General features: G+C 35.8%; 1 protein-coding gene across 1 annotated transcript; it reads left to right on the top strand.

The window, feature by feature from the left end:
• The first annotated feature begins 308 nt into the window (after positions 1-308).
• Positions 309-1157, top strand: LOC146532115 (uncharacterized). The gene has a single exon (XM_085197750.1). The coding sequence runs from the start codon at positions 309-311 to the stop codon at positions 1155-1157; it is 849 nt and encodes a 282-aa protein (XP_085053876.1).
• The last annotated feature ends 14801 nt before the right edge of the window (positions 1158-15958 follow it).

Here is a 15958-nt window from a genome sequence, read left to right as displayed (position 1 = left end):
ACGAAATTTTGGATTACAAATAATTATAATTTTAGGAAATGTTCGCGGAAGTATAAAAAAAATATTACTATTTATTTTCTTTTACTGACAGCGACGAAATGAAAATATTCATGCCCCTGTGGCTTGATGAAGAATCGACTTGCGCTCGCGCATAGGTCAAACCGGTCGGTCAGTCGTTTCTTGTAACACACGCGAAGCGCATGTCTTTCGCTTGCTTGTCGCTCGCTTGCTTATATCGCTAACGCCACGTGCTTCGTTACTTAACACATAGTACACACATTCTATACTGGTGACCCCTAGTTTGGACAATGTCTGTTGAGAAAACGGTGAAAAGCGCAACTGGACCACGCCCGGCAACCAGTGCTGGGGCACGGTCGATAGAAAATGTCGATGTGTTTCGTGTTGGTGTCAAGGTGCCACCATTTTGGCCAGAGGAGCCAGATATATGGTTTGCTCAAGTAGAAGGACAGTTTGCGATATCTGGAATTACTAGTGATGTGACTAAATTTAATTATGTAATTGGACATCTCGATAATCAACATTCCAGGGAAGTGAAAGATATTATCGTAAATCCACCACCGACGGAAAAATATGAAAAATTAAAGTGCGAATTAATTAAAAGATTGAGTGCTTCGAAAGAAAATAAAATTAAACAATTATTAATGCACGAAGAGCTTGGGGACCGAAAACCTTCCCAGTTTCTGCGACATCTGCAAAGTCTGGCAGGATTAAATGTTCCCGACGATTTCTTAAGAACGATATGGATAAGTCGTCTGCCACATGGTATTCAGACAGTGTTAGCTGGACAAGCCAGCACAGCTTCACTCGAAAACTTGGCGGATTTAGCTGACAGGGTGAATGACCTCGCCTCATCTACTCCAAAGGTAGCCACCGTTAGTGAAATACCAAGATCTATCGTTAGTGACTTGGTGAAACAAGTGGCAGAACTGCGCAAAGAAGTACAGAGACTATCGATGGGTAGAAATAGCCGAAGCCATTCGCGTTCGAGACCGAATCGTACATCCAGACAGCGATCACTCTCAAATTACCGCAAGTTCCCAATTTGCTGGTATCACGATAAATTCGGCAGTAAAGCTACAAAATGCGTGCGACCGTGTGACTACAAGCAGTCGGAAAACTCGAAGGGCAGTCGGTAATGGCGACTGACGATTGCCTTTCATCCTCCACTGGTCGCCTGTTCGTCACGGACCGGACTTCAAAGATGCAGTTTCTGGTTGACACTGGAAGCGACCTGTGCGTTTTTCCAAGATCGGCAGTGCGTGATCGTCGTGCTCGAAGTGACTATAATTTGTGTGCTGCAAACGGTTCCACTATAAATACCTATGGTTTTATTCATTTAAATTTAGATTTTAGTTTACGTAGAATTTTTCCTTGGCGTTTCGTAGTAGCGGACGTCACAAAACCAATTATTGGCGTAGATTTTTTAAAATATTATAATTTAATTGTAGATTGTCGTCATAAAAAATTAATTGATAATTTAACTTCTATTTCTGTTATTGCTACTGTAATTAATTGTAATAATATTTCTTCAGTAAAAGTGGTAACAGGGGAGTCGCAATTTCATAAAATTCTTAATGAGTTTCCACAAATTACACGACCAGCTGGCATACATAAAAACATTACGCACAACACACTTCATCACATACACACGACACCAGGCCCCCCAGTTTGCTCTCCACCTCGCCGCTTAGCACCAGATAAACTGAACATTGCTCGCAAAGAGTTTCAAGCTATGCTGGCTAATGGCACAGCTAGACCATCTAACAGCCCATGGTCCTCTCCACTCCATCTAGCTCAAAAAAAGGACAACGGATGGCGTCCGTGCGGTGATTACCGCAAATTGAATGCCCGTACCGTGCCTGACAGGTATCCAATAAAGCATATTCACGATTTTACGCATAACATATCAGGTTGTACCATATTTTCTACTTTAGATTTAGAAAAAGCTTACAATCAGATACCTGTCAGCCCCGAGGACATTCCGAAGACTGCCATCACGACACCTTTCGGTTTATTTGAATTCCCGTTCATGACATTTGGACTCCGAAACGCGGGGCAGACATTTCAGCGTTTCATCGATGAAGTTACTAGGGGGCTGGATAATGTATACTGTTATCTAGATGACTTCCTAATATTCTCACGCACTGAGGTTGAGCACGAAGAGCACCTACGCCAAGTCTTCACAAGGCTTGAAAAATATGGTATCTTGGTGAACACCTCCAAGTGTGTTTTTGGTGTGAAGGAAGTAAATTTTCTAGGTTATAGCATTACAGCGCAGGGATGTAGACCCCTGGATAAAAAGGTCCAGGCCATTCGCGAGTTTCCAGTTCCATCTAATGTCCGTCAGTTAAGGGCATTCCTGGGTATGCTAAATTTTTATAGAAGATTTCTTCCTCAGGCAGCCCAAATTCAATCTCCATTACATGCACTACTTACAGGGTCAGTAAAAGGATCTCAACCTGTCACGCTTACTGGGGAACACTTAGCAGCGTTTCAAGCTTGTAAAGACGGCCTTTCTGACGCCGCTTTATTAGCACACCCAGACTGCAGTGCAAAACTAGCTGTAGTGACTGATGCTTCTGATAGATCTCTCGGTGCAGTACTGCAGCAGTTCAAGGAAGGTGCATGGCAACCACTCGCCTTTTTCTCCAAGAAGTTAAGCCCATCGCAGGTTAAATATTCGCCATATGACAGGGAACTTCTTGCCATTTATGAGGCAATTAAATATTTTAGGTATATGCTTGAAGCTAGGCATTTTGTTGTTTATACTGACCACAAGCCGATCAGTTTTGCGTTCCATGACAGGAAAAATAACTGTTCGCCGAGGCAGTACAGACATTTAGATTTTATATCTCAATTCACGACGGACATCCGCCACATATCTGGCAAGGATAACGTGGTTGCTGATGCCCTGTCGCGAGTTGAGGAACTATCAGAGCCGGTGGACCTCAAGGTCTTAGCTGAATCTCAAGTAGATGATCCTGAGCTTAGCAAACTTATTTGCGGAGAGTCATCACTTCGCCTCAAGCAATTGAGAATTCCTAACTCTCGAGTAGACCTCTTTTGTGATGTGAGTACATCTTCAGCTCGACCTTTTGTCCCTAAGGACTTAAGAAAAAAGTTGTTCGACAGTCTTCATAGTCTAAGTCACCCAGGTGCTAACGCAATGGCTAAGCTAGTCGCCGAGCGATTTATTTGGCCTGGAGTACGTAAAGACTGTCGTGAATGGTCCCGTCAGTGTGCGGCATGTCAACGTGCAAAGGTAAGTCGCCATGTGTCATCTCCCTTAGGCACTTTCGATCTACCTCGCGCGCGATTTGCCTTTATTCACATTGACATCATAGGACCTCTTCCTATCTCACAGGGATATCGCTACTGCTTCACTGCTGTGGATCGTTTTACCCGCTGGCCGGAAGTCACGCCTATGGCGGATATCACGGCTGAAACAGTTGGGAAGGCGTTAATATCCTGGATATCCAGATTTGGATGTCCTATGGATATTGTCACTGATCGCGGGCGACAGTTTGAATCCGCACTTTTCCAATACCTTGGAAAAATGATCGGATTTAAACATCGCAAAACAACCGCGTATCACCCAGCATGCAACGGGCTAGTGGAACGATTTCACAGGCAGTTAAAGGCAGCAATAATGTGCCACGCAGATACGAATTGGGTGGATACATTACCATTGGTATTACTTGGCATACGTAGTGCATTTAAAGATGACCTTCGATCATCATCCGCTGAGCTAGTTTACGGCGAGCCATTGCGTTTACCTGGAGAGTTCTTCCAGGCCGCAGCTCCCCATTCCACGGATTTGTCGGAGTTCACTTCACGTCTTCGCCAATTTGCCTCAAGGCTGCAGCCCTCACCAGCTGCGCGGCATAGCAAAGGCAAAATTTTTATCTTTAAGGATCTGTCTTCATGTACTCACATTTTTCTTAGGGATGATTCTTTACGTGGTGCTTTACAACCACCTTACACCGGCCCCTACGAAGTTCTAGAACGTGGTGATAAAACATTTAAAATATCCATAAAAGGTAAAACCGTGACAGTATCAGTAGACCGCATCAAACCAGCCTACATACTGTCCGATCCTTCTCCCAATCCTATTCCCACGCCTACTCCTAAATCCAATCCTGATTTTTCTTCCAATGCTCCCATTCAAGATGGCTTAAAGCGAACTCGCTCAAATCGAATTGTTCGGTTTCCCGATTATTATCGCCCTTGACAGTCTCTGGCGGTGGGTGGTGTGGCTTGATGAAGAATCGACTTGCGCTCGCGCATAGGTCAAACCGGTCGGTCAGTCGTTTCTTGTAACACACGCGAAGCGCATGTCTTTCGCTTGCTTGTCGCTCGCTTGCTTATATCGCTAACGCCACGTGCTTCGTTACTTAACACATAGTACACACATTCTATACCCCATTTGAGAATCGAACCTAAAACTAACGCATCGCGAAGTCAGAATACGAAAAGAAATAACTACACATAAGAAATATAACATTTAAATAGATATAAAATAAAAAAAAATCTAAAATATTATTTATTAATTAATATTCAATCTATTCAGATTTCAGTAGAGGCCATATTCTTCAGCAACTTACCCAACAAACTCATTAGATAAATGAAAGAGTTCACAAAACACGATTATCGGTCACAGATGATTGATCGTTGGGGAACCTCCTCCTCTCTTTTACTAATAGTAGCTGGATATAATGTTATATTATATGAGTGTTTATTTTGAGGCCAGTAGTGGTACAAGGGTATGACTGTAACGCGACAGGCTGTAGGTTCGATTTCCACTTGAGAAAATTAAATATTTAATATTTTGATTTCCTGGCTCTGCTCCATAATTCGGCAGAAAAAGAGAATTTTGGGATTGATTTAATGGAGAAGAAAAGAGTGTCTAAACACTAGGTTTCCAGGCTTCTTCTACCGTACTATGTGAAAAAAAGAAGATACAACCTATTATTGCGTCAAAATACCTAATATCTAACCAAATCTCCACCCCCACTACCACTTCCCCTTACCGTAAGGAAGTTAGCAAGAAATATTGGAAGGCGTCTCGAATTACCTATTTACTCATTTACGTGGAGTGTTCGTTTGAGTTGTGACACGATACGCCCCGATCACGAGAGTAATAAATTGGTCGTCAACGTTTTGTTGGTTTTGGGTTACGTTGATAGGTGGCGTATGTTCCTTTTTTTTTTAAGCTTTACGCTGTATCCCGCATATAGCAGGGTAGATAGAGGGAATGTGGGAAGCTAGTGGTAAGTCACTCCGTTTCTATTAAGACACTTTAGTTCCACACTTCTCGCCGAATTCTAGAGGCATTGCGTATAGATAGAATGGCGGAATTTAGCACCGAGTTTGTCTCGATACCAGAGCGAGAAAATGATAATAATATTAAATATTTTATATCCTTGGGAATTGAACCCATAACCTCTCGCGTTTACAGTTGAACGCGTGTGCCCTTGCGCCACTCCTAGCCTATATACTGTTTTTTCATGGGTACATTTATTTACTTATGTAAAGACCTACGTAGGTAGATACGTGCTATTTCCGTCGCATATAGTTATCTTGGTACTATTAGCAATTATTTTTAGAAACGTATAAACATTTTAGCTTACTGGGACTCGAACCCACGCCTCTTTGGAGCCATCCAAGCAAACTAGTCAATTGAGACATCCGTCCTTATTAAGCTACGTCGATATTTTTACACGCTAGTTACTATTTATTCTTGTTGTACATTTCTGTAGAGAGCAAATTTTCTATCTATAAATGATAATAATTTGGCAATTTCTTGTCAAACGATAGCCACAAATATATTTTTTTACACTATAAAAAATCTAAACCAGCTTCACGCTGTATCCCGCACACGTCAGGGTAGGCAGAGGGAACCTAGTGTTAAGACACTCCGTTCTCCACTGCCAAATTGGAGGCATGCCTGGAGGCATTGCGTGTTGAATGGCGGAACTTGCTGCGATTTGCCTCGATACCAGAGCGAAGAAATGGAAATATATTTACATTATTACATAGTATTATTCACACACTACTTCTTTGTCCGATGTCCACTTAAACCGTTTAATGCATATATTTTGTCTATTTTCCGTCTAATAACTTTCATTTGTTTGGAATGTAATGGAGAGGAGTTATATTTCTCCAGGCTTCATTTAGTTCGGATCCACCGTTGTGAGAACAATAGGCAACCCCCAATCTTATTTGACTTATGGTCTCACAATTTTTCGTCTTCATATAGTTACATGGTCTATTGAAGTTGATAGGCTGATTGTATAACCTATAGTTCACTAACTCTCTCTCTTCTCTTCTCTGTCTCTTCTCTTAGAGACAAGAGAATGAAAAAACTGATCGTAAATCTAGATATGAACCTCAGACTCCCACTTGACCGATTGAAGGTGGCTTATGCCTATAACCTTTATCGAAGGCTAGATTCACCTTATGCGAAATCGTAAAGATAAAAATGTACGATAATTCTTATGAATACTTTTTATGGTTTTGTTAAATATGTCAAATATACATAAATTTATATAGAAGCATGTATATTATTTCAGGCACAAAATTTCGAACAACATTATCGTTCAGTCGACTTGTTATTTTACCTTCATATAATAAATGTCAGTACGTTTTAAGCGAGTGAATAAATGATATTATTAAATATATACTGAATGTTTCAAAAGAACTTTACTCTCCGCTCTAACACTCTTCCTCTCTCTCTCACTCTAACTTACTCCTCCGAAATTGACCTATTTCATTTGTTTATTTGGGACTGCAAACATCTGTATAGCATGTTCATCTACATCCCCATATTTCCCCATTATTGACAAGTATTTTTTGAGGAAGGTTAGATCTCCTCAGAAATTCATTACAACAATAGTTTCTCCATTCAAACAATAGTTCACCCTTTTTAATATCCAATTATATTTCTATATAAAATAGTAAAATGCTTCTAGTAAAAACCACTTGTTGTCATAGTATATGGTAACCCTATATGGCCCTTATATTTGGGGAACAATTCATAATTCATCGTTAGTTTCGAGTAAGGTTGCCCCATCTTTCGATATGTACCCTTGTCTTCAGAATGAAATGTACATTCACTTATGTGGGTACTCGAAAACAAAGTCAACAAGCATGAACCTAATATTTTATCTTTTATTAAATAATTTAGAATCTTTATGCGTATTATTAAATATATTACAATTAATATATATTTATAATACAAGGAAATGTGAGTTCTTATATACGTTTCGAATATTTCAATATGGGAAGGCCCATCAAAGACATTAAGTATCTTGTTTCTATTGATTTCTTAACAGAACAAAAATAACAATCAAGACCAGATACAAAATAAAATCTAAAAAAAATCTCAAAGATAGTTCAAACTGATTTCGTTCTAATTGAAAATATTCTAATCAACCCTCTTTTAAAACAAATACCATAGACATAAAATCTGAATAATCTACAATAAAAAAGCCATACCTACTAGACATTTACTGCTAAAACATTACTAGGTCTGGACAGTACTTCAGCGAACTGGGGACAAGTCGTAAAACCAGCAACCAGCAATCTGTACTCCTAGTGCGAGTTTAAAAGCCGTGAAATAATTTAAAAGAGCACTCGCTAAAACGCAATGGGAATTTACAAACCGCGAGACGTACTTTATCACCTGAACTCAGCTGTTTTATGGTATAAAAACCATTTTATTATGGACTGGTAGATGCGGCTATAAACTCCACCGTAAGTAAATGCGTACTTTCGCTGACATGAAAAATAGTTTACAAGCTGTCTATACGTTACAGACTCTGTTTATCTCTACTTTACTGCCTCGCAGTACCGCGTCTCCTCTAATCTGACGAATAAAAGTTTATGCCATTTTTAGGGAGCATTTTACGGTTAACACTTTGTCGACAGAATTAAACCTTAAATGCTTAATGAGTTGTTTGCGAACTGCTCGATTAAAAGTTTTTAAGATGTTTTTGAACGCCAAATCGTTATTTGAGACAGTTTTCAACTATCTATAGGTTTTGGAAATGATTATGGCGATAACTTACTACTACAAATATCTAACATCCAGATATTTATAGTAGTTAATGGGCTTTTTTGGTTGGTCAACGCTCGAATATCATTAAAATAGAATTGTCATCTTTAAGATGTTAAAGTAAATATAAGTAAGAATAATTGTAAAACTAGGAAATTCTAAATCCAGAACTTAAATGAGACTTTAAAGAGGAGAAGTTAATTGTTGTTGTTAGTCGATATACCGTGTATAATTGAATAGATGCTCTGAGTAAGTTTCCTGACTGCTAATTCACCACATCTAGTTCCCAAAAACATTATGATGACAAGCATTAATAATTGACATCATTCAAAATAAAAAGAATAAGCACTTATCTATACTTATAATAAAATCGTAAGACGGTCGGTCGGTGATTATACTTGGAAGATATTTAAAAAAAAATGTTATTGGGAACCTTTATTAATCTAATAGAACCCAAAATAATGAATTTTAAAATTTTTGTCTGTTTGTCTGTGCGTTTGTTATCGCTAATCTCAGAATCGACTTAACAGATTTAGATGCAGTTTATACATATATTAATCATTATTAGATTTTAGAAAGCTTCCGAAAACCTTTATTTGAAGTAAAAAGTTATTTCAATTTAAAGTACTTAGTTAGGTTGATTTTTCTTAAATACACTGAAATAAACATTTGTATAATTCAAGCGGGCGTAGCCGCAGGGGCCCACTAGTACTAAATATATATCAAGAATTCAAAACACATATACGTTTTTATTTATTATATTTATCTACAACACTTGAAAAGTAAATGTTCAGTAAAAAATATCACAAACATTATAGAATCCAGACCTCAATATCTGCCACAATATCAGAGAAGTTTAGTCGCTCCCTCAACTCAATAATCGCTGTTTCTAAGTCACTTAACCTGAACGAGGCGACCGCAATGTGTGCCTCTTGTTCACGGAACTTATTGCTATTGATATCTTATATTTTATTTCTAGTTTTAGTATTGAAAAATAATTAATAATTTAATTATTAATTTATTTTTTTAATATATTTTGTTTATTATTTCAGTTGTTCATTATTATTATTATTTATTATTTTGGATTATTGGTTTAGAGGCTGCAAACGCAGTAGGTTATTGGTTCGATTCCCAGTCTGAGAAAATATATATTTAATATTTTCACATCTTCCCTATGGTGCTGAGGAGGATGTGAGGAGGATGGTGGAAAGAGGGGGTGCAGTGTCTAGGCTCCTTCTGCTTACTTTGCAACATAAATGAAGCTAGGGATATTATTATGAATTTAATACACAATATTATGCTCATCTAAATTTAACTAAAGTTGTTATATAAATCTTCTAATATTACTAGAAAAGCAGTTTATTAGTATAATATGAATATTAATATATTTAACATTTATTTCAGCAAATTATTTATTTAGAAGCATACCTCATTTCATGGTTTTAAAGTATCAGTTCGCGATGATGATGCTCAGATTTCGCAAACGGCACGAACGGGGTTGGACCCCTGTCGGGAAACTCTTATTGTTCAATAAAAATGTTATGAGGTGACTCTATTCAATGAACTCGCCTGTTATTGAAATCGGCAATAAAAGGATACAGATGGAGCTGGATGGATAAGCGTTATAGAATTCGTAGATTTGTAGAAATTTCGTTTATATATATTTTTGTTTTATTTTATTGGTTGACGGTTTTAAATATTTATTTACTGGTAATCTTTTAAAATTTTACAAAAGTATAGTTTGAAAAATAATAATACCAAATAAAATTAACATAATAGTATTTATTACCTAACATTACAAAATTCGAATTATTATTATATAATAATGCTAGTAGCGTTGTTTCGATACATGCTAATTAGAATAAGAGAAGATCAAGTTTTTCTTATATATACTTTTAAAAATCGATTATGGTAAATTTATTGCAAGTAAATATTTAAATTTAAATAATATTTATTTATATTTTAGTAATTGATAATATTTCCGTTACATTTTGTTCTAAGGCTATTCATTCCGTTGTAGGGAGGCATAATAAGCAGGGGCTGTATCGAATCTATTGTTACCAGTCTGATTGCCTTTATGTGGATCTTTAAAAAACGGCAGACGTTTTAAGATGAGGTTTTAAGATGAATAATATATAAAATGTAATGGTGAAAATGTATTAGATAACAGCATTTTTGATATACTTGAGTAATAAATGAAAACTTGGTTGATTTTACGTCGAAACTTATCTGAAACGAATACAACTATCTTATTTAAAGTGCAAAATCAGGAGATTTCTTAAAAATTCACGTTTAAAATATCTTACGGGTAGCCAGGGAACCTTATGCCAAATAAAAATAAAAATAATACTTTCAACTTAAACTAGCAACACCACTCTCACAAAAAAAAGTAAATAGTTTATCCAACAAAACGGGGAAAACCCAATAAATTTGTTGCTGAACTCGTTCGACGCGTCATAACTTTCGCGATAGACATTCCGTAATAACCCAACTCACCTGAAACAGGAGCAACAAGCGTTGGTGCTATTCCCCAAAGGCGGTGCTTCCATTTCCCTGCCTCAGCCAAAGTCAATATGTCCTCGGATATGAGTTATTTTTCCATAATTCTGAAGCGTTGGCACGCTATTCCCAAATAAATAATAAATATGTCATGTTTAGGGTTGCCAATTAATTTTTAGCACTTCTCGTTTCGTATTCGTATCGTAAATCATCAACGTGGGGGTTGTCATCAACGCAACAAGTATATGGCAATAAAGGAATACTGTACGTCTGTATATTCATATATGGCTATGTTAATTTAATAATATTACATGATTTATTACTTTTTTTTATATTTATAAATAATAGTATACGTGAGAAAATTCTGCTAGTATTTCGTCTTATTTGGTTCAATGGAAAATTTGAAAAAAATTGCTTAAAATTCAACAATTTTTAATAAATAAAATAAATGAAGAATATATAATTTTATGTCTAGATTATATTATAATCAAATACTATCTATATATATATTTTTGTGAAATCAACATAAAAGTAGCAACCCTAGTTTGTAAACCGTAGACGGCGTACACGCTCGTAGCTCGCGGTAGGCGCTGTCAATTCTGTTTGTTTCTACATTTAATATGCAGGAAGGCTTAGCATCTTAAATTTGAAGTGGCTTTTGAGATTTGAATTCCTACGTACAAACTTACTAAGTATGCCCCTAGGGCATAGAGAATTCGTTTAGACATATCTTTTTATAATTAATTATTATTAGATTCTTTTAAAAATAATAAGATGAATACATGACAAGATGAACAAAATAGTTTAGAGAAATAGTTTTAATTTAAGTTATTTTTAAACAACATTCCTTAATTCTACCTCTACTTGTAGACATAAACTTCTTAACCCATTAATTTATTTTCAAATTCAAAATCTTTATTACTGAAATTTATTAAAAGATGCTTATTATAACTTATTTTATATATTTCTGTATTAATATAGTTAGCATCGTCTTTAAATTCTTCCACCATAAACTTTATTTAAGGGCCAAACCACTTCCTCCGCGGCGGTCAGGGACACCAAGTTTTTAAAACTTTGACATTTAGAAATGTCACTTATTACGTCCCATATGATCCTCGGGGATATTATATTAGGGGAAATTTTATGGTGCCAAAATACATTCCAACTTACTCGAAATTTAGAACCTTCTTCTTTTTTGAATTCGGTTAAAAATACATTTGTAATCTTACAAATATTGTTAAAGACAAAATTAAACAATAATCTTAGAAGATTTTTCGAATTAAAATTTAATTCACTTTGTTCACATGAAATATTCATATCTTTTCTATTACTTAAGATGGCTGTCGGCTATTTTTTAATTTCTTTGACAAGTTGTCATAAAATACTCTGTATATTGAAATAAGTATAAATTAATTATTCTAAAAAAACAGTACGAATGAATTCTAGAATGAAATCCTACTAGTGAGAATCTTCAAGTTTATATGACTGAGAAATGAATTGAATTTTCATTGCTACTTAAGGATATTCGTATTTTCGGATGGAAATTAAATAATTAAGTAAATTACAAGTTATATTATAAAAATAGACATTAAATTACATGATAAATAAATAAATCAGCTTCACACTGTAGCCCGCACACAGCAGTGTAGACAGAGGGAACCTAATATAGACACTTCCCCACTTTCCGCAATATTTCATTACGTCAAATGGGGATCAAACCCAGAACCACTCACGTTTACAGTCACACTGCCCACTAGTCTCGTCATTAATATTATAAAAATACGTCCATAATACCTTACAAAGCCACCCTTAGATATTTATTATTGTCCACATCACAATTGAACCCCAACTCTACAATACTACCCTAGTCACCTACATACACAAATAACTATAACGGCGCTATCACCCCGACTGGCTGCATTCAATGTATGAATGTATGTATGGAAGAGAAGGCTGTGTTTTATTCTAAGCCTATTTAGTGCACGTGCTCTCTGTTTTCCGTTTTATATCGTTCATTTGTTTGGACAAATGTTTTGGACGTTTTAATTCAAGATGCTACTTTAGATGTCGTTGTGTTTTTGACATTTTGTTGGTGCTAGTGAGGTTGTTTTAGTAGATTCGTAAGTTTTTTTGTTTTATGTCATTGTAATATCAATTTTGTTATAATAACTTATAGGGTAGGTAAGGGGCCTAGTGTTACACTTCTCTCCTAACTTTCCGCTGCCCAGAAACGTATCGAGTGGCAGAACTCAACGCCGTTCTTTTTGCCTCGATACCAAAATGTAGAAATGAAAATATTAAATATTCCATGTCCTCAAGTTGTAATCGAACTCACAACCACTGCCGTTGACAATCAGATGCTTGGGTTTCTGCGTCACGACTGGCCTTAATAACTTATTAGTAATCATAGTTTATTTTTTATTTCATTGATTGAGTACATAAAGATTACTTTTCTTTTGTAGGTATTAAACTCCCTATTAGCCCAATAGTTTGATGAGGTACTATGCTTGTAAACAGTTTCTGTAGGTTCAAATCTTAATTCAGGAAATGTTTATATTAATATATTATTTAAATATCAAGTTTATAGATATTTTCTTTGCTTTCCACTGCTCTTGGTTTTATTGAAAGTCTAACAAACGGTCGTTTCGTACTTAATCTATATATATAAAATCGAAAGGTCACTCACTCATCACGAAATTTCATAAACTACAAGTGCTAGGAATCTCAAATTTTGCATAGGAGTTACTTATAGGACGTAGGTGCTCGCTCAGACGGGAATTTGCAATATTCGACTTCTAAGGGGTTGTTTTTGGGGTTGAAGGTTTGTATGAAACTTCGTTACTAATGACATTTGTCTTTGTCATTCGTTACTACAAATGCTAGGAGTCTCAAATTTTGCATAGACGTCACTAGGACGTAGTCATGGAGACAGAAATTAATAATAACATAGTTCACGCGGGTGTAACCGCGAGCGGGCCGCTAGTATATTATATAGATATATATTTATATATTTTAAACCATCTTTATATTTGACGTAGGTATAGTGTAAAATGACACATAATTCTTCCTTCAGCGTCTATTTTTCCGAGGGAGAGCAGAGGGAATTAAAGATTGTCAACAGATTTATTATTCGCTCCAGTGAACTCGACGCGGGCCCCGTGAGACCTGGCTTATAATTATACATATCTATATCTATCTATCTATCTATATTTATCTATATCTATATTTATCTTTATCTATCTATATAATTAGGTTGTAAGTGGCTTCTGTTACACATCATAGAGCGTTCGTGTAGTAATTGGGTACGTTTGTACGATAAAGTTTTGGGATTTAATAATTTTAGCCCCTATAATATAATAATAACTAGTTTTGGTGTTATAATTAACATTTAATTGATGATGGTATAATAATAATAGAGAGAGAAGGGATTTCCTTCTATAAAATATAAGCTTTAAAATATTTTAGTTTTCTACTATTAATTATTCTTGAAAAAGCTTTTTATATTTTAGGTGAAACAATTAAACTTAAACTTAATAAATTAATGGAAAAATGAATTTTAAACACTATCAATTAAATAATTGAACTAATTCATACATTTGATTCAATAAACAATTTTCAGCCAGTAAGTATATTTGATCACAAGTCAAGAATGATATTCGCCGTCTTGTGCACCACTAATAGGGTATTATAAACTTACTCTCAGAACTCAAGGGCTGTGGCTCCTTATAGGGGAAGTGTAAAGGGAGAAAGGGAGAACTGGGAGGGGGGGAGTCCAAGGTATTCGAGTCATCTCGGTAGGGCGAGATTAGAGATGGCAAGATAAGCCCTGAATTAGATACAACGAATTTCGTATGAAGTTGTAAAGATATTAAGCATCTTGCTTTGTGAATCAAATATGAGGTTTGTTTTACAATAAACTCTTAGTGAGATTTTGAGGCTTACCTTCAAAGTCTATTCAAAATGATTTAAAGTTATATTATTTATAGGATGTTTGTTATAATTAATAGGTACGATGTTCTTTTTCAGTTAAATATTATTAATAAATAAAACATTATGAAATATAAATATACATTAAAATAAATATACAAAAATATAGAGGCTGTAGTGGAGAAGGGACACAAGCGGTCATTGTAAAGCGACGGTTCGATTCCCACTCGAAGATATGAATATATTTTTTATAATAATTTCATTTTTTTCTTTCGCTATGCCTCGAAAATACGGCATAAAGGGTGTAGTGGAGTGTCTTAACACTAGGGTTCTCCCTATGCCTACCTATATGCGGGATAGAGCGTGAAAAACAAGCAAAAATATATCAATAGTTATTAGATTTATTCTTATGTTTAGGTTACAGAAACCAAACACAGTTTATTTTCCCAACAACCGAATTAACACCTCATTTATCTACTTTCACTCAATCGACTTAACCTCTCAGTGGAACTAAAAAAAAACCGTAAACCGTAGCGAGCAAAATTACTCGACGAGGCTTACAAAAACACGACCGCAGGCTTCTTAAATCTCAATTAAGGTACAAACCCGTATCTCTGAGTACACTAAATTAAATTAATGGTCTCACATATTGCAACTGCTTGCCTCGATTAATTGCTTCTTTTTTTCTTTGTCCTGAGATGCCTTAAATGTTTTATTAGTGTTGTTCACTTTGGAGATGGATTGCTTTCGCTGGTGAATTCATTGAGGCTAATGGTTTTTTTTAATTAAAACTATTTTTTATGGAGGCCACTCGTTGCGCAATGGTACAAGCGTGCGATTGTAAATGCGATAGGTTGTAGGTTCAATTCCTATTCGAGGAAATGAAATATTTAATTTGACTCGCTCTGTCACTTCACGCTGTTTCCCGCACACACAGAGGGAACCTAGTGTTAAGATACTCCGTTACCTACTTTTCGCCGAATTCTGGAAGCATTTTGCCGCTCTTTGCCTTGACGTCAGAGCGAAGAAATGGAAATATAAACGTAAATAAATATTTCACTTCCTCTAGTGGGGATCGAACCCATAACCGTCGCGTTACAGTCACACCCTTGTACCGCTGCGCCAAGACGGCCTATATACACCAATCTTTAAATATATCCTTTAAAATTATAGTTTTCTTAATAACAAAGTTAAAATCTAATTCGAAGTGGCAAGATTGTCGAATGGAGTTGTAAACTGGTGAGCCGACATCACAGGATGACTTTATAACGCAATATTGTTTAACAGCGTTAGAATTTCAACTATTTACCTAACAGAGTCCACGTGCCCCGGATGCCGTGATGTGAGGGTTGGTACCTGTACCAAAGTTAGAAATTTTTATATTTATGTAGTTTTTATATTTAGTTTTTAGGACTATGTTAAAAAATTAAGCTAAATATGCATTTTATATTGAGA

This window comes from Heliconius melpomene, chromosome 14 (genome assembly GCF_056956725.1).
Source record: "Heliconius melpomene rosina isolate 202511_hmr_F chromosome 14, ASM5695672v1, whole genome shotgun sequence".
NCBI classification, from domain to species: domain Eukaryota; kingdom Metazoa; phylum Arthropoda; class Insecta; order Lepidoptera; family Nymphalidae; genus Heliconius; species Heliconius melpomene.
This window is presented reverse-complemented; position numbering and strand designations above follow the sequence as displayed.

Excerpts from the sequence above, each read along its gene's own strand:
- LOC146532115 (XM_085197750.1), top strand. The coding sequence starts at position 309 with ATGTCTGTTGAGAAAACGGTGAAAAGCGCAACTGGACCACGCCCGGCA.